At 41.0% G+C, this 21,122-nt stretch overlaps 1 protein-coding gene across 1 annotated transcript in view; it reads right to left on the bottom strand.

The window, feature by feature from the left end:
- The window catches only part of LOC110496082 (putative ATP-dependent RNA helicase ddx6), an 85,003-nt gene that overhangs the window by 7,755 nt on the left and 56,126 nt on the right, over positions 1 to 21,122 (bottom strand). The window contains exon 10 of the mRNA XM_036952544.2: positions 12,715 to 12,831. Within this exon, the coding sequence (XP_036808439.1) occupies positions 12,715 to 12,831 (117 nt within the window). The remainder of the gene's footprint in view (positions 1 to 12,714; positions 12,832 to 21,122) is intronic.

The raw sequence follows: 21,122 nt of genomic DNA, 5'->3' as shown, positions 1-21,122 counted from the left end.
TGTTGGTTCCTGACTTCCCTGAACAGTTGCATATCGTGGGGACTATTCGATGCTATTGCAGTCCGCCACAGAATGTTTTTGTGCTGGTCGAGGGCAGTCAGGTCTGGAGTGAACCAGGGGCTATATCTGTTCTTAGTTCTGCATTTTTTTAACGGAACATGCTTATCTAAGATGGTGAGGAAGTTACTTTTGAAGAATGACCAGGCATCCTCAACTGACGGGATGAGGTCAATGTCCTTCCAGGATACCCGGGCCAGGTCGATTAGAAAGGCCTGCTCGCAGAAGTGTTTTAGGGAGAGTTTGACAGTGATTAGGTGTGGTCGTTTGACTGCGGACTCGTAGCGGATACAGGCAATGAGGCAGTGATCGCTGAGATCCTGATTGAAGACAGCGGAGGTGTATTTGGAGGGCCAGTTGGTCAGGATAACGTCTATGAGGGTGCCCTTGTTTACAGATTTAGGGTTGTACCTGGTGGGTTCCGTGATGATTTGTGTGAGATTGAGGGCATCTAGCTTAGATTGTAGGACTGCCGGGGTGTTAAGCGTATCCCAGTTTAGGTCAGCTAACAGAACAAACTCTGAAGCTAGATGGGGGGATGATCAATTCACAAATGATATCCAGGGCACAGCTGGGAGCTGAGGGGGGTCGGTAGCAGGCGGCAACAGTGAGAGACTTATTTCTGGAGAGATTCATTTTTTAAATTAGAAGTTTGAACTGTTTGCGTATGGACCTGGAAAGTATGACATTACTTTGCAGGCTATCTCTGCAGTAGACTGCAACTCCTCCCCCTTTGGCAGTTCTATCTTGACGGAAAATGTTATAGTTGGGTATGGAAATCGCAGAATTTTTGGTGGCCTTCCTAAGCCAGGATTCAGATACAGCAAGGACATCAGGGTTGGCAGAGTGTGCTAAAGCAGTGAGTAAAACAAACTTAGGGAGGAGGCTTCTGATGTTGACATGCATGAAACCAAGGCTTTTTCGATCACAGAAGTCAACAAATGAGGGTGCCTGGGGATATGCAGGGCCTGGGTTTACCTCCACATCACCCGCGGAACAGAGGAGGAGTAGGATGAGGGTGCGGCTAAAGGCTATCAAAACTGGTCACCTAGAGCATTGGGGACAAAGAATAAAAGGAGCAAATTTCTGGGCGTGGTAGAATATATTCAGGGCATAATGCGCAGACAGGGGTATGGTGGTGTGCGGGTACAGCGGAGGTAAGCCCAGGCACTGGGTGATGATAAGAGAGGTTGTGTCTCTGGACATGCTGGTTGTAATGGGTGAGGTCACCACATGTGTGGGAGGTGGGACAAAGGAGGTATGAAGAGTGGAACTAGGGGGTCCATTGTAAACTAAAACAATGATAACTAACCTGTACAACAGTATACAAGGCATATTGACAATTGAGAGAGACATACAGCGAGGCATAAAGTAATCACAGGTGTTGATTGGGAGAGCTAGCTAAAACAACAGCTAATCAGCTAACACAACAACAGCAGGTAAAATGGCGATGACTAGGCAGAGAGGGTCGGATTAACTACACACAGAGCCTGAGTTCGCGGCTGGGGCCGACAGATAAAAATAAATAAACAGAATGGAGTACGGTGATTAATGGACAGTCCAGCAGGCATCAGCTATGTAGCCAAGTTATCATAGTGTCCAGGGGGCAGCAGTAGATGGAACAGGGGAGCCACCACTATGCTAGCGACACGGCGTTTAAAGTTAGTAGCCCTGGGCTAGTAGGAGCGTCTGCTCCGACGGAGGCCGGATGAAGGCACAGCGGATGGAGTATTCGTCGGCAGACCAGTCGTGGTGGTGCGGCGGGGCGCCGTGTCGACAGAGAATCCAAGCCAGATGGCGAAAGAGGTATTGTGGAATTTAGTTTGCTAGCCGGGAGATGTGCCTGGCTCACAGCTAACTGGTTCTAGCTTCGTGGCAGTGGCGTTAGCCACTATATCCAATCGGTAGCAGCGGTGATCCGGTGCCAAGGTCCAGAGTTTACAGCAAGGATCCGGTGGAGTTTTGGGCTCTAGCCGTGTATGAGTGGGGTTCGGGTGAACAGCTGAGTAGGCCGGGAGGTGGGCCTCAGGCATAGCTTCGGTACTGGGTGCCACGGTGTGTGAAAGCTAGCCAGTGGTCCAGGGATTACGGCAGGAATCTGCCGTTGTTGTGGAGAGACAGTCCGATATTGGTAGACTAGCGAGTATTATCCAGGCTAAAAACAGGGCTGGTATCTGTGCAGAAGGTAAAAGCCGCTAGCAGTGCCTAACAATGACTAAATAGCTTGTAGCTAATTAGCTGGTTAGCTTCTGGAGATTCTTGAATGTGTTCTAAAATTGAAAATAATAGCGATTCCGTATCACATTGGGTGAGGCAGGTTACCGGAAGGTATAATCGAATAAAAAATCGAAAAGAGATTGAAAATAAATTGAAATATATATACAAAAAATGCGAAAAATACAAAAGTACACGAGAGGACAAAACAAACACGTCTTCACTGCTACGCCATCTTGGAGACATAATCTCCTCTCTGGTCAGGTTTTTTCTTATAGGACAAATAACATGAATCTGAATCATCATTAAATCTGGTATGGTTTGTAGACCCACTAAATATGTTAATAATAATATTAATGGGTTGGAACCAGTCTTGGGAACAGAACCAAAAACTGGAAAATATTTTTTTCCAGGAACAGAATCAGAACCACGAACTAAAGTAATCTATACTGTTCCGGAACAGAATTGTTATTTTAAAACCAAGGGAACTGGTTAACAAAGTTATTTTAAGTTGCGGTAATTTTTTCCCAGTCCAACAAAAAGCAAAGCACTTATGCAAAGCCCTCACTCTGTCACTCAGAAACTTATTCCAGTGTCTGCCTGACAGAAAATATTTGCCAGTGTGTAGGCAATCCTCTGTAGGTACAATTCTGTGGGCCTAATTATGATAATTGTCATAACAACAAGATGCACAGTGCTTCAAGCTAAGCCATCTCCTGTATCGCCTCTCACTCTCTCCCCACCCGCCAAATGTCAGTCGCATCTCGCGCCTTACTCTAGTCTGTCCAATGCATGTAAATAGCTTGCCCGCTCCATAGCAAGCTGCTCTATCCGCACTGATTGGTGAAGTAATTAATGTCGAGCAACAATGCCTTCAGAAAGTATTCACATCCCTTCACTTTTTCCAAATGTTGTTGTGTTACAGCCTGAATTTAAAATTTATTAAATTGTGATTTTTTCTTCATCGCTGGCCTACACACAATACCCCATAATATCAAAGTGGATTTTTTTTATTTTTACAAATTCATTAAAAATTAAAAGCTGAAATGTCTTGAGTCAATAAGTATTCAACCCCTTTGTTATGGCAAGCCTAAATAAGTTCAGGAGTAAACATCTGCTTAACAAGTCACATAATAAGTTGCATGGACTCACTGTGTGTGCAATAATAGTGTTTAACATAATTTTTGAATGACTATCTCATCTCTGTACCCCACACATACAATTATCTGTAAGGTCCGCAAGAGATTCGTGGCACCATAATTTACATAAATACATCAAAACACATGGCTTGATACCATTCCATTTGCCCCATTCCAGCCATTATTATGAGCCGTCCTCCCCTCAGCAGCCTCCACTGGTAAGGTCCCCCAGTCGAACAGTAAATGTCAAACACAGATTCAACCAAAGAGCGAGGCACCTATTGGTAGATACATTTTTTGTTGTTGTTTAAAGCAGACATGGAATATTCCTTTGAGCATGGTGAAGTTATTAATTACACTTTGGATGGTGTATCAATACATCCTGTTACTACAAAGATACAGGCGTCCTTCCTAACTCTTTTGCCGGAAAGGAAGGAAACCGCTCAGGGATTTCACCACAGGGCCAATGGTGACTTTAAAACAGTTTAATGGCTGTGATAGGAGAAAACTGAGAATGGATCAATGATATTGTAGTTACTCCACAATACTAATCTAATTGACAGAGTAAAAGGGAAGCCTGTACAGAATATTCCAAAACATGCATCCTGTTTGCAACAAGGCACTAAAGTAATACTACAAAAAATGTGGCAAAGCAATTCACTGTTTGTCCTGAATACAAAGTGTTATGTTTGTGGAAAATCCAACGCAAACATTACTGAGTACCACTCTCCATATATTCAAGCATAGTGGTGGCTGCATCATGTTATAGGTAAGCTTGTAATCATTAAGGACTGGGGAGTTTCTCAGGATAAAAAGGAAACGGAATGGAAACACAGACAAAATCCTAAAGGAAAAGCTGGCTCAGTCTGCTTTCCACCAGTCACTGGGAGATTAATTCAACTTTCAGCAGGACAATAGCCTAAAACACAAGGCCAAATTTACACTTGTGTTACTTACCAAGAAGACAGTGAATGTTCCTGTGGCCGAGTTACAGTTTTAACTTAAATCTGGTTGTCTAGCAATTGTTCAACAAACAATTTTATCATCATTTTCAATACATTAGCAGAAATAAAAAAATAAAAAAACATTTTCACTTTGTCATTATGGGGTATTGTGTGTAGATGGTTTTAATCCATTTTGAATTTAGGCTGTAACAACAAAATGTGGAATATGTCAAGGGTTTTAGTTTAATTTATTTGCACCACAAAGAAAACAAGTGACAAAACAGATTTACTAAAAATATATATAACAAATCAAATGTGCAGGTGCGGTTGGAAGCCCAGTGGCTTATATGAAAAACACACCACAAAAAAGCAATATACAATATGTCATGAAAATCAAAGGTGCCAGATCAGCTAGCCAAACTCTCTTTCTCTCTTGGGGGAGTTGGCCCAGTTTTATGACTTAATGTTGTAAACTTTCTCTCTCTTGCACTGCAGTATGGAGAAGTTAAACATCCCTTTGTTGTAACAGGGACAGACTTTGCCAAAACTTCAAACATCAAACAATGAACATTGGGACAATATATTTCAATATCCAAATGTTGGGAATTATGACAAATGTAATATAGAAATGAATGTCTATTTTGTGATGACATTAAAATGGTCAGAAAGACTGTATAACATGCTAACTGTAACTCTGAAAGTGTAACATCCTAGTGATCAGGTTTACATCTAAAATAAATTATTAAGTATAAGAATACTTTTGAAAAGATAGAAATGTGATTTTACCCTTTTCATATAAACCTGGGCCAAGTCGGTAACCACGCCCATGTGAGTACAGGCATTGTTTCAACATGACGGAACCGGCTTTCCGACCAGAGTGCTTAAGAGGACTCACTGAAAAATGTACATATTAGACCAAAATGGTCTAAATGGTTTAAAACTATAAGACCAGAAAATGGTAAGACCCTCTGAAACTTTCAACGAGTGAAGGTGAAGGAAGACTAGACTACACATTCACAGCCTGCAGCTGTATATGTAAAATAGCCTAGGAAACTCGACCAAAGACGGGAGGCAAAGAACAGTTTCTCTCACCATCATGAGGTATCTATTCTAACAAACTTAGGGAAATACAGATCCCTCTCAACACTGTGTGGGACCTCTGATGTATCCATTCTAACAAACACTCCAGAACAAAAGAAGCCTACAACTAAGAAGGACATTGTGACCTCTGGGGGACAACCAGAGACTTAAATCGAAACACTTCCCATAGACGGATCGAATTCAACAGAGAGATGACAAAGACATCCACGCGTAAATATATACATCGCAATTATTTTAGAATGAGTATTCATATTCCCATGAGCATAGCTTCCACATATCTTTGTCTCTCCTGCTCTTTATCTTTCCCCACCCCCTTTCCATTGTGTAACAAGCTGTCATATTGTGTTAGGCCACTAGGGACTTTTCATATGCATTAGGTTAGTAATCGATAACCTATACCATGTGTGTTTATGTATTTCTGTGTGATTATTTAGTTAGTATTTATTTATTTTATTTTTTCAATTTTATTAGGATCCCCATTAGCTGTTGCAAAAGCGGCAGCTACTCTTCCTGGGGTCCACGCAAAACATGAAACATAATACAGAATGACATAATACAGAACATCAATAGACAAGAACAGCTCAAGGACAGAACTACATACATGTTTTAAAAGGCACACGTAGCCTACATATCAATGCATACGCACAAACTATCTAGGCGTTGTGCCGCATGTTGCTTTATCTGTTTTTTGAAACCAGGTTTGCTGTTTATTTTAGCAATATGAGATGGAAGGAAGATCCTGACAAAATATCCCGTTTACTACGGGAACGTTATTTTTCCAAAAATGAAAATACTGCCCCCTAGTCACAAAAGGTTAATGACTCCAACCTAAGTGTATGTAAACTTCCGACTTCAACTGTATATTAGCCCTCAAGATTACAATTAAGAGCATCTTTGCAACCATTGAATCTATATGTTTTGACAATAACAGCTTACAATCTAAGGTAACGCCAAGTAATTTAGTCTCCTCAACATGTTCAACAGCCACACCATTCATTACCAGATAAAGCTGAGGTCTAGCACTTAAGGAATGATTTGTACCAAATACAATGCTCTTAGTTCTAGAGATGTTCAGGACCAGTTTATTACTGGCCACCCATTCCAAAACAGACTGCACATCTTTGTTAAGGGTTTCAGTGACTTCATTAGCTGTGGTTGCTGATGTGTATATAGTTGAATCATCAGAATACACGGACACACATGCTTTGCTTAATGCCAGTGGCAGGTCATTGATAAAAATAGAAACGAGTAGAGGGCCTAGAGAGCTGCCCTGTGGTACACCACACTTTACATGTTTGACATGAGAAAAGCTTCCATTAAATAAATAATTAAGCCAATTTGTGTGTCACTGATTCATCTCTTAGGCTAAGGTTCTTGTGGATTAAGATATTTGCGAAGTTCAGAATGAGACTGATATGAAGAAATGATTGATTGATAACTGGTATATCGATGTATTCTTGAGTTAATTTGGGAAACTGTAACTCATTAAATAAACTTTTCCCATGATGCCCCAAATTACTAATGAATTAGTTGCATGATTAATTTAATTGAGTAATAATTAAACGTAGGAGGTAATTAAGTACCAAAAAAAAGTTAAAAAAAAAGATAAAACCTACTATTCATAAATTAATTGATCAGTAATCACAAGAAAAAAATGTGTTTTGTTTAAATGTGTGTGTGAGAAATAGGCTATACGGAGGATATTACTGAGCAGTTTGTTTCATCAGGCTGACCCCCAGTCTGTCCGTAGAGCTCCGAGAGAGGACTGTGTCGAGGCACAGATCTTGGGAAGAATACCAAAATATTTATTCGGGCATTGAAGTTTCCCAAGAACACAGTGACCTCCATCATTCTTAAATGGAAGAAGTTTGGAACCACTAATACCCTTCCTAGAACTGGCTACCCGGCCAAACTGAGCAATCGGGGGAGAAGGCCCTTGCTCAGTGAGGTGACCAAGAACCCCATGGCCAATCTGATAGCGCTACAGAGTACCTCTGTGGAGATGGGAACCTTCCAGAAGGACAACCATGTTTGCAGCACTCCACCAATCAGGCCAGACAGAAGCATCACGTCTGGAAGAAACCTGGCACCATCCTTACGGTGAAGCATGGTGGTGGCAGCACCATGCTGTGGGGATGTTTTTCAGCGGCAGGGACTGGTAGACTAGTCAGGTTCGAGGGAAAGATGAACGGAGCAAAGTACAGAGAGGTCCTTGATGAAAACCTGCTCCAGAGCGAGCGCTTCAGGACCTCAGACTAGGGCGAAGGTTCACCTTCCAACAGAATAATGACCCTAAGCACACAGCCAAGTCAACGCAGCAGTGGCTTCGGGACAAGTCTCTAAATGCCCTTGAGTGGCCCAGCCAGAGCCGGACTTGAACCCAATCTAACATCTGTGGAGAAACCTGAAAATAGCTGTGCACCGACGCTCCCCATCCAACCTGACAGAGTTTGAGGGGACCTGCAGAGAAGAATGGGAGGAACTCCCCAAATACAGGTGTGCCAAACTTGTAGCGTCATGTTTTTGCAAACATTTCTAAAACCTGTTTTTGATTTAATCAATTATAGAATAAGGCAAAATGTGCAAAAAGTCAAGGGGTCTGAATACTTTCCGGATACACAGTAGATTAGGGATAACAAAAGTCCAATTATTGAACCCTGTGGCATGTCACAGAATATCTTGGCCCTGGTAGATGCACAGCCGTTTGCATAAACAAATGGTTCTCTATCATAAACATAATTATATAACCAATTATATGTATAATCATGAAAACCATAGTATTGCAATCTAGAAAGTAATATTTCATGATCAACCTTGTCAAACGCTTTGGATACATCTAAAAAGATGCCAAGAGAATATTCATTGTTGTTTAGGGCAGTAAATATTTTCTCCCCAAGTTGCAAAAGAGCCATATCTGTGGAGTAGTTTTTACCAAAACCATTTTGTAGCTCATATAGAATACAGTGTTGATTTAAATGTTTCAATATTTTCACAGACACATTTTTACAAGGATTCTGTAAAAAACATGGTAGTACAGATATTGGGCAATCATTTGTAAAATATCAAATATTGTCACGGCCTTTAAATGAAGAGGACCAAGGTGCAGCGTTGTGAGTGTACATATTATTTTTATTAGAAAAGACGCCGAACAAAACAATAAACACTACAAAACAAACCATGAAGCTAAAGGCTATGTGCCCTATACAAAGTCAACCTCCCACAAAGACAGGTGGAAAAAGGGCTACCTAAGTATGGTTCACAGAGACAACGATAGACAGCTGTCCCTGATTGAGAACCCTACCCAGCCAAAACATAGAAACACAAATAATAGAACACAGAATACCCACCCAAAATCACACCCTGACCAAACCAAATAGAGACACAAAAAGGATCTCGAAGGTCAGGGCGTGACAAATATTTAGAAACAATACGAGTTTGCGAAGCTCAGTAATTGAGGAAGACACTGACTTCAACAAAAAGGCCCCAATCTCATCATGCTGCTGCTGATCTTAAAGCGCTCACAATTAATTTAGTTTAAAATTCTACATCTACTGCTACTAATCAATACCATCTGTTAATTTCCAGCGGCCAAAGAGAAGTGGAAAATTGGAAAGTGGTCAGAAATGTCAGTATAAAGTATACCTGTATTAGCAACATTATTTAAATAATTAGTAAAAAATATGATCAATAAGGGTGGCAGACGAACTGGTCAGTCTGCGGTCTTATAGATGAGGGGATCAGATGAACTGGTCAGTCTGTGGTCTTATAGATGAGGGGATACAGATGTGCTGGTCAGTCTGTGGTCTTATAGATGAGGGGACACAGATAGATGGAGTATAAAGTATTCAACAAGTCAGATGAACTGGTCAGTCTGTGGTCTTATAGATGAGGGGATACAGATGAACTGGTCAGTCTGTGGTCTTATAGATGAGGGGATACAGATGTACTGGTCAGTCTGTGGTCTTATAGATGAGGGGATACAGATGAACTGGTCAGTCTGTGGTCTTATAGATGAGGAGATACAGATGTACTGGTCAGTCTGTGGTCTTATAGATGAGGGGATACAGATGAACTGGTCAGTCTGTGGTCTTATAGATGAGGGGATACAGATAGATGGAGTATAAAGTATTCAACACGTCAGATGAACTGGTCAGTCTGTGGTCTTATAGATGAGGGGATACAGATGTACTGGTCAGTCTGTGGTCTTATAGATGAGGGGATACAGATGAACTGGTCAGTCTGTGGTCTTATAGATGAGGGGATACAAATAGATGGAGTATAAAGTATTCAACACGTCAGATGAACTGGTCAGTCTGTGGTCTATTAGATGAGGGGATACAGATGAACTGGTCAGTCTGTGGTCTTATAGATGAGTCGATACAGATAGATGGAGTATGAAGTATTCAACAAGTCAGATGAACTGGTCAGTCTGTGGTCTATTAGATGAGGGGATACAGATGAACTGGTCAGTCTGTGGTCTTATAGATGAGGGGATACAGATAGATGGAGTATAAAGTATTCAACACGTCAGATGAACTGGTCAGTCTGTGGTCTATTAGATGAGGGGATACAGATGAACTGGTCAGTCTGTGGTCTTATAGATGAGGGGACACAGATAGATGGAGTTTAAAGTATTCAACAAGTCAGGTGTCAGTCTGTGGTCTTATAGATGAGGAGATACAGATTAACTGGTCAGTCTGTGGTCTTATAGATGAGGGGATACAGATAGATGGGGTTCAAAGTATTCAACAAGTTAGATGAACTGGTCAGTCTGTGGTCTTATAGATGAGGGGATACAGATAGATGGAGTATAAAGTATTCAACAAGTCAGATGAACTGGTCAGTCTGTGGTCTTATAGATGAGGAGATACAGATGAACTGGTCAGTCTGTGGTCTTATAGATGAGGAGATACAGATGAACTGGTCAGTCTGTGGTCTTATAGATGAGGGGATACAGATAGATGGGGTTCAAAGTATTCAACAAGTTAGATGAACTGGTCAGTCTGTGGTCTTATAGATGAGGGGATACAGATAGATGGAGTATAAAGTATTCAACAAGTCAGATGAACTGGTCAGTCTGTGGTCTTATAGATGAGGAGATACAGATGAACTGGTCAGTCTGTGGTGTTATAGATGAGGAGATACAGATGAACTGGTCAGTCTGTGGTCTTATAGATGAGGGGATACAGATAGATGGAGTATAAAGTATTCAACAAGTCAGATGAACTGGTCAGTCTGTGGTCTTATAGATGAGGAGATACAGATGAACTGGTCAGTCTGTGGTCTTATAGATGAGGAGATACAGATGAACTGTCAGTCTGTGGTCTTATAGATGAGGAGATACAGATGAACTGGTCAGTCTGTGGTCTTATAGATGAGGAGATACAGATGAACTGGTCAGTCTGTGGTCTTATAGATGAGGAGATACAGATGAACTGGTCAGTCTGTGGTCTTATAGATGAGGAGATACAGATAGGTGGAGTATAAATTATTCAACAAGTCAGATGAACTGGTCAGTCTGTGGTCTTATAGATGAGGAGATACAGATGAACTGGTCAGTCTGTGGTCTTATAGATGAGGGGATACAGATGAACTGGTCAGTCTGGGGTCTTATAGATGAGGGGATACAGGTGAACTGGTCAGTTTGTGGTCTTATAGATGAGGGGATACAGATGAACTGGTCAGTCTGTGGTCTAATAGATGAGGGGATACAGATGAACTGGTCAGTCTGTGGTCTTATAGATGAGGGGATACAGATGAACTGGTCAGTCGGTGGTCTTATAGATGAGGGGATACAGATAGATGGAGTATAAAGTATTCAGCAAGTCAGATGAACTGGTCAGTCTGTGGTCTAATAGATGAGGGGATACAGATGAACTGGTCAGTCTGTGGTCTTATAGATGAGGGGATACAGATGAACTGGTCAGTCGGTGGTCTTATAGATGAGGGGATACAGATAGATGGAGTATAAAGTATTCAACAAGTCAGATGAACTGGTCAGTCTGTGGTCTTATAGATGAGGGGATACAGATGAACTGGTCAGTCGGTGGTCTTATAGATGAGGGGATACAGATAGATGGAGTATAAAGTATTCAACAAGTCAGATGAACTGGTCAGTCTGCGGTCTTATAGATGAGGAAATACAGATGAACTGGTTAGTCTGGGGACTTATAGATGAGGGGATACAGATGAACTGGTCAGTCTGTGGTCTTATAGATGAGGGGATACAGATGAACTGGTCAGTCTGTGGTCTTATAGATGAGGGGATACAGATAGGAGTATAAAGTATTCAACAAGTCAGGTGTAAGTGAGTGGTCTTATAGATCCAGTATAAAGTATTCAACAAGTCAGGTGTCAGTGAGTGGTTCTCTTCAATAAGTTTATGTTGTAATCATCCAATAGAAAACAAATTGTATCTTCATTATTAATCAAACCAAAGGTTGATGCAAGGACAAATGAAACTCCCAATATTGGAATCGGGTAGATGGATGCAATACCACTTTACCACTCAAAAATGACGTGGGTGGTGTAAGAATATTCTGAAGATAAATACACAATGGAAAGGACGAGATGACTAAAGGTTAGGAGGACTAAAGGTCAAGAGAGTACTAACGATCAACAGGGAATTATCAATGGAATTAGTTGGTTTTCAGTTCAACATCTGTTTAGAATCTGTGTAGGAATGTCAGTCCTGGACTCATAGCTACATGTGCCACGTTTTCATTGGTCTGAATCGGCTGTACTGTAGCAGGATACTTGTTATTTGGCCATTGGCCATATTTTACGGAAAATAATTCTAATTGGTCAACCACAGGCTAGGGCTGGGGGTTGTAAATTACACCCTGTCGGTTTGTTCTGTGGAGAGAATCCCTGAGGACAGGGAAGAAATGACCATCTACCACCTACTTCCAAGCATGATTTGTCCTCTTTGAATAAACATATTTTCCTCCCCCTGATTTGCTTTGGGGTCTGTGATATTGAGGAATAACATCAACTGCTAACAGTGAGAATAAATATGTGTGTGTGGGTGGGTGTGTATGTGCATACTTTCTGATGGCACAGTAAATGTAATAAAAAAATATATATATATATTTCAGAGGTTTTTGTACGAAACCGTTCAGAACTTTATTTTTCTGGTCAGAACAGTGGAACGAAAAAAAAAAATCGGGTTCCAACCCAATAATAATGTTTAACCTCTTTTCAGAAAGATGCAGATTTTTTCTCTTGTAGAACAATAAGCGTGAATCTAAATGGCTCACCTGCATCATCTTGGCGTGGATGTAGAAGCAGGAGTAGCCCAGCTGGGTGATCTTCTTGGCCAGCAGCTCAACTCTCTGGGTGGAGTTACAGAAGATAATGGACTGATTGATCTGCAGCTGTGAAAAACAAACCACAAGAGAAAGGAAATGTTAAAACTAACAAACAATAACAAACACTTTATACAACGTTTCTCATGAGAATCTCAAAACAGCAATATTGAGTTCTGGCAGGTCTTAGGCGATGGTTTAACATGAATGTAACCCTTTCTGAAGTGAGATTGAAAGATCAGAGTGGCTGCGGATCCAAACACCCCCCCCCCCCCCCGGACTAAAGAATAAAGAAGCTTATGCGCATGTGCGGAACACGTTCTACACGTGTTTATTCTCCACGCAGTCTCTGCTCTACTAGTCTGACTACCAGTCACTTTAGCTAACATTCCACTCGTCACAAGTCTAATAAATACATTTAATATAGCCTAAACCAACACAATAAATCCATTATTAAAGAAACATGATATGAAGAAAATGTATCCTATTTCAGAAGAATATAATAGCAGACTCTGAGTTGTCCTTACGTTAGGGCCAGACCTGTGCCATTAGGACCTGACCACCTGTGCAATATGGCTGTGGGCTACACTAGTTCATTTAGCAGACAGGTTAGAATTACGTAGCATTATTGTATAGTATGAAGAATTGGCCTACAATTGAACAAAGTTGAATAAATAGAAAGGATATTTTCCCCAAATGATTTGCGAGGGACCTCACACATGCGGTTATTCTGTGTTGAGCGGTTAACAAAGAAACAGGACCTCCTATATGCTTCATTTAGAGTTATTTATGTAACTTTAGTTGTGATACAAACGTTGGGCTATATGTTTGAATTTTAACACATTCTAAGGATGCACGATGCAACAACTAATGATGATTTGAAAAAGTTACAAAAACCATCCTTAGCATACACTCGAAGAGCTAATGCAGTTTACGTGCAGTTACGTTTTTAATACGCAAGCATGTCCATAAGGCTAGGGGAAGCTAAGCTTTACCTAATGTAAACTGAATTAAAATCGCCAAAATTATATAGCCTAATTAGCAGGGATGCACGATATCGGTGAACATATCGGAATCGGCCAACATCGTTATCGGCCCGATGTCCAGTTTAATGCCGATTTGCAAACCCGATGTCAAAGCTGCATACCTATAAAACGTAGGTACATGACGTAATGACGGCACGTAAAATTCTGCGCAACACGTGCAACACAGTATTCCTAACTTAGCCCACCATGTCTGCTGTCTGGATCGAGCAGTCAACAAGGCGAGCAGTCATTTGATGGAGTAAGAACATTTCAGAGAGACAAATGAAAGGCAAAATCCATTAAAGCCAAGATAATGGATTTCATTGCCCTTGACAATCAACCATCTCTGTCGTGGGTGATGTTGGCTTTCGCCAACTGGTCGAGCACCAGTACACACTACTAAGTGCGCTATTTTTCAGATGGTACCCTACCCGAGTTACACAGTAATAGCGTCACTGCTATTAGCTTCACGACATGCATACTATGGAACTTGGTACCTAGCTAGCACCAATACAACCAGCCTCAAACAATGGCCAGTAGAAACTGCAGTCATTTTCATTATTCTTAGCAATGATTTAGGAATCCTTGTAAATATTAGCTAGGTTGCCACTTGTTGTTCGCCTATTGAAATTGAACTTCAGTTCATGAAAATAAATAGCTAGCCAGGTACTTAACACTGTTGTCCAAAGCTAACACAATAAGCGGCTAGCTAGCTTCATCTGGCTAGCGAGTCTTGACCGGACCAGGTTATGTGTTGTAAAGCCACAATAAGGATTAGGCATAATATAGCTTGGTGTCATCATCTAAAATAACCCTAATTTATAAGACAGTTCTTATTTGATTAATGGTGGTCGGACCCACCTATGTGAGGCTAGCCACAATACGGATTAGCCACAACAATGGAATTTGCAGTTTGCCTTCAAAATAAAAGTATGTCATTGACAGTGAAGCAAATTAATACAAATAGTATAATTATGCCATACTTTTATTTTGAAGGCTAACTGAAGGAGGATACAGATATAGAACCAGACAAAGCAGAGTTACTGAAGGAGGATACAGATATAGAACCAGACATAGCAGAGTTACTGAAGGAGGATGAGGGTACATATATTGACCCAGACATAACAGATTTACTGAAGGAGGATACAGATATAGAGCCAGGCATAACAGAGTTACTGAAGGATGATAGAGATATAGAGCCAGACATAACAGAGATACTGAAGGAGGATACAGATATAGAACCAGACATAGCATAGTTACTGAAGGAGGATACAGATGTAGAACCAGACATAGCAGAGTTACTGAAGGAGGATGGGGATACAGATGTAGACCCAGACATAACAGTTACTGAAGGAGGATACAGATATAGACCTAGACATAACAGAGTTACTGAAGGAGGATACAGATATAGACCCAGACATAACAGAGTTACTGAAGGAGGATGAGGATGCATATATAGACCCAGACATAAGAGTTACTGAAGGAGGATACAGATATAGACCCAGACATAACAGAGTTACTGAAGGAGGATACAGATGTAGACCCAGACATAACACAGTTACTGAAGGAGGATGAGGATACAGATATAGAACCAGACATAGCAGAGTTACTGAAGGAGGATACAGATGTAGAACCAGACATAGCAGAGTTACTGAAGGAGGATGACGATACAGATATCGAGCCAGGCATAACAGAGTTACTGAAGGAGGATGAGTATACAGATATAGAGCCAGACATAACAGAGTTACTGAAGGAGGATGGGGATACAGATGTAGACCCAGACATAAGAGTTACTGAAGGAGGATACAGATATTGACCCAGACATAACAGAGTTACTGAAGGAGGATGAGGATACAGATATAGACCCAGATATAAGAGTTACTGATGGAGGATGGGGATACAGATGTAGACCCAGACATAACAGTTACTGAAGGAGGATACAGATATAGACCTAGACATAACAGAGTTACTGAAGGAGGATACAGATATAGACCCAGACATAACAGAGTTACTGAAGGAGGATGAGGATGCAGATATAGACCCAGACATAAGAGTTACTGAAGGAGGATACAGATATAGACCCAGACATAACAGAGTTACTGAAGGAGGATACAGATGTAGACCCAGACATAACAGAGTTACTGAAGGAGGATGGGGATACAGACTTAAAGAGTTACTGAAGGAGGATACAGATATAAAGCCAGGCATAACAGAGTTACTGCAGGAGGATGAGGATATAGATATAGACCCATACATAACAGAGTAACTGAAGGAGGATACAGATATAGAACCAGACATAGCAGAGTTACTGAAGGAGGATACAGGTATAGACCCAGACATAACAGAGTTACTGGAGGAGGATACAGATATAGACCCAGACATAGCAGAGTTACTGAAGGAGGATGACGATACAGATATCGAGCCAGGCATAACAGAGTTACTGAAGGAGGATGAGTATACAGATATAGAGCCAGACATAACAGAGTTACTGAAGGAGGATGGGGATACAGCTATAGACCCAGATATAACAGAGTTACTGAAGGAGGATGAGGATACAGATAAAGACCCAGACATAACAGAGTTACTGAAGGAGGATACATATATAGACCCAGACATAACAGATTTATTGAAGGAGGATACAGATTTGACCCAGACATAACAGAGTTACTGAAGGAGGATACAGATATAGACCCATACATAACAGAGTTACTGAAGGAGGATACAAATATAGAGCCAGACATAACAGAGTTACTGAAGGAGGATGAGGATACAGATATAGACCCAGACATAACAGAGTTACTGAAGGAGGATGAGGATACAGATATAGCACCAGACATCACAGAGTTACTGAAGGAGGATACAGATATAGAGCCTGACTTAACAGAGTTACTGAAGGAGGAGGAGGATATAGACCCAGACATAACAGAGTTACTGAAGGAGGATGAGGATACAGCTATTGACCAGACATAACAGAGTTGCTGAAGGAGGATGAGGATACTGATATAGACCCAGACATAACAGAGTTACTGAAGGAGGATGAGGATACAGATATAGAGCCAGACATAACAGAGTTACTGAAGGAGGATGAGGATACAGACATAAGAGTTACTGAAGGAGGATACAGATATAGACCCAGACATAACAGAGTTACTGAAGGAGGATACAGATATAGACCCAGACATAACAGAGTTACTGAAGGAGGATACAGGTATAGACCCAGACATAACAGAGTTACTGAAGGAGGATGAGGATACAGATATCGAGCCAGGCATAACAGAGTGACTGAAGGAGGATGAGGATACAGATATAGACCCAGATATAACAGAGTTACTGAAGGAGGATGAGGATACAGATAAAGACCCAGACATAACAGAGTTACTGAAGGAGGATACATATATAGAACCAGACATAGCAGAGTTACTGAAGGAGGATGAGGATACAGAAATTGACCCAGACATAACAGATTTACTGAAGGAGGATGAGGATGCCATTATAGACATTCATGCATCCTTTGATGGCACTTTGCACAAGAGAGGATTCACTTCCAACTAGGGGATAGGTTTATTAATTTGTGCTGGTACCAGCGAACCCTTGAAAATGGCGAAGGTCCACCCTGTCACAATAACCTTGGAGGCCATACATTTTTTTATAGAAAGATTCCACAGAAAATGGTACCTATACATCATAGAATGTCAAATGATAACGTCCTCAAAATAATATAGCACGGAGGATGATGAATGTCCCTAATATGGTCGCTATGCACAAAATTTGTTTGTTTGCAAAAGCTGCATTGACGGAGCAGCCAGTATGGCAGGAGCCACGTTCAATTAGGGAGCCACTGCTATTTCAAATGTGATGTACAAATTGTGGCTTGACAGCTCTTTGGTGACATTGGAAGCAATCAGAGAGAAGTTGTGAGAGCTGATGCTGCTTCAATGAAGTGTGCCAAGCATAGACACAGGTCCCATGACAGTCAAGAAAGTAAAGTGGCACCAGAAACAACTCAGAGGGCCTTACATGTGGGGCAGGCGTAGCTGATTAATGTTCTGCACATTTCAACAGCCATACACAATCCTTGTATGTGAAACAATTTAGCAAAGTGATATAACAATTTGCCCAAAACTGCATATTTGGCCAGCAGTATATAAAGCATATGCACTATTGCTTGAGACAAATGTATTAATCATGCTAATGTATTTGTAAAAGGTATATTTTATGTTTAATTGTCAGTTTAGGAGTGATAAATTAATGAGTTTAATTAATGTGACATAAATGGTCGTATTTATGGAAAGTACATTTTAATTGCTTTGGCCTATCTTTATCGTCCGTTTTCTCAATATGACATGTTCCCCGTGGGCCAGTTCATTTTTCTCAGTCTTCAAAGGACATACATTCCCATTATTCCACACACAGGTTCTTAGGTCTTATAGTCAGACTTTTACAGAGGCTTTTTTTTATGTCTTGTGTCTTTTTATATACAGTGCCTTGCGAAAGTATTCGGCCCCCTTGAACTTTGCAACCTTTTGCCACATTTCAGGCTTCAAACATAAAGATATAAAACTGTATTTTTTTTTGTGAAGAATCAACAACAAGTGGGACACAATCATGAAGTGGAACGACATTTATTGGATATTTCAAACTTTTTTAACAAATCAAAAACTGAAAAATTGGGCGTGCAAAATTATTCAGCCCCCTTAAGTTAATACTTTGTAGCGCCACCTTTTGCTGCGATTACAGCTGTAAGTCGCTTGGGGTATGTCTCTATCAGTTTTGCACATCGAGAGACTGAAATTTTTTCCCATTCCTCCTTGCAAAACAGCTCGAGCTCAGTGAGGTTGGATGGAGAGCATTTGTGAACAGCAGTTTTCAGTTCTTTCCACAGATTCTTGATTGGATTCAGGTCTGGACTTTGACTTGGCCATTCTAACACCTGGATATGTTTATTTTTGAACCATTCCATTGTAGATTTTGCTTTATGTTTTGGATCATTGTCTTGTTGGAAGACCAATCTCCGTCCCAGTCTCAGGTCTTTTGCAGACTCCATCAGGTTTTCTTCCAGAATGGTCCTGTATTTGGCTCCATCCATCTTCCCATCAATTTTAACCATCTTCCCTGTCCCTGCTGAAGAAAAGCAGGCCCAAACCATGATGCTGCCACCACCATGTTTGACAGTGGGGATGGTGTGTTCAGGGTGATGAGCTGTGTTGCTTTTACGCCAAACATAAGGTTTTGCATTGTTGCCAAAAGTTCAATTTTGGTTTCATCTGACCAGAGCACCTTCTTCCACATGTTTGGTGTGTCTCCCAGGTGGCTTGTGGCAAACTTTAAACGACACTTTTTATGGATATCTTTAAGAAATGGCTTTCTTCTTGCCACTCTTCCATAAAGGTCAGATTTGTGCAATATACGACTGATTGTTGTCCTATGGACAGAGTCTCCCACCTCAGCTGTAGATCTCTGCAGTTCATCCAGAGTGATCATGGGCCTCTTGGCTGCATCTCTGATCAGTCTTCTCCTTGTATGAGCTGAAAGTTTAGAGGGACGGCCAGGTCTTGGTAGATTTGCAGTGGTCTGATACTCCTTCCATTTCAATATTATCGCTTGCACAGTGCTCCTTGGGATGTTTAAAGCTTGGGAAATCTTTTTGTATCCAAATCCGGCTTTAAACTTCTTCACAACAGTATCTCGGACCTGCCTGGTGTGTTCCTTGTTCTTCATGATGCTCTCTGCGCTTTTAACGGACCTCTGAGACTATCACAGTGCAGGTGCATTTATACGGAGACTTGATTACACACAGGTGGATTGTATTTATCATCATTAGTCATTTAGGTCAACATTGGATCATTCAGAGATCCTCACTGAACTTCTGGAGAGAGTTGGCTGCACTGAAAGTAAAGGGGCTGAATAATTTTGAAAGCCCAATTTTTCAGTTTTTGATTTGTTAAAAAATTGGAAATATCCAATAAATGTCGTTCCACTTCATGATTGTGTCCCACTTGTTGTTGATTCTTCACAAAAAAATACAGTTTTATATCTTTATGTTTGAAGCCTGAAATGTGGCACAAGGTGGCAAAGTTCAAGGGGGCCGAATACTTTCGCAAGGCACTGTATGTCTGGGTCTATATCTGTATCCTCCTTCAGTAACTCTGTTATGTCTGGGTCTATATCTGTATCCTTCTTCAGTAACTCTGTTATGTCTGGGTCAAATCGGTATCCTCCTTCAGTAACTCTGTTATGTCTGGGTCTATATCTGTATCCTCCTTCAGTAATTATGTTATGTCTGGGTATATATCTGTATCCCCATCCTCCTTCAGTAACTCTTATATCTGGGTCTATATTTGTATCCTCATCCTCCTTCAGTAACTCTGTTATGTCTGGTTCTACATCTGTATCCTCCTTCAGTAACTCTGCTATGTCTGGTTCTATATCTGTATCCTCATCCTCCTTCAGTAACTGTGTTACGTCTGGGTCTATATCTGTATCCTCCTCCAGTAACTCTGTTATGTCTGGGTCTATATCTGTATCCTCCTTCAGTAACGCTGCTATGTCTGGTTCTATATCTGTATCCTCCTTCAGTTACTCTGTTATGTCTGGGTCTACATCTGTATCCTCATCCTCCTGCAGTAACTCTGTTATGCCTGGCTCTATATCTGTATCCTCCTTCAGTAATTCTGTTATCTCTGGGTCTATATCTGTATCCTCCTTCAGTAACTCTTATGTCTGGGTCTATATCTGCATCCTCATCCTCCTTCAGTAACTCTGTTATGTCTGGGTCTATATCTGCATCCTCATCCTCCTTCAGTAACTCTGTTATGTCTGGGTCTATATCTGTATACGCATCCTCCTTCAGTAACCCTGTTATGCCTGGCTCTATATCTGTATCCTCATCCTCCTTCAGTAACTCTGTTATGTCTGTATCCTCATCCTCCTTCAGTAACTCTGTTATGTCTGTATCCTCATCCTCCTTCAGTAACTGTTATCTCTGGGTCTATATCTGTATCCTCCTTCAGTAACTGTTATGTCTGGGTCTATATCTGTATCCTCCTTCAGTAACTGTTATGTCTGGGTCTATATCTGTATGCTCATCCGCCTTCAGTAACTCTTATGTCTGGGTCTATATCTGTATCCTCATCCTCCTTCAGTAACTCTGTTATGTCTGGGTCTATATCTGTATCCTCCTTCAGTAACTCTGTTATGTCTGGGTCTATATCTGTATCCTTCTTCAGTAACTCTGTTATGTCTGGGTCAAATCTGTATCCTCCTTCAGTAACTCTGTTATGTCTGGGTCTATATATGTATCCTCCTTCAGTAATTATGTTATGTCTGGGTATATAT

This window comes from Oncorhynchus mykiss, chromosome 18 (assembly GCF_057628025.1).
Source record: "Oncorhynchus mykiss isolate SJ-2025 chromosome 18, ASM5762802v1, whole genome shotgun sequence".
NCBI lineage: Eukaryota > Metazoa > Chordata > Actinopteri > Salmoniformes > Salmonidae > Oncorhynchus > Oncorhynchus mykiss.
This window is presented reverse-complemented; position numbering and strand designations above follow the sequence as displayed.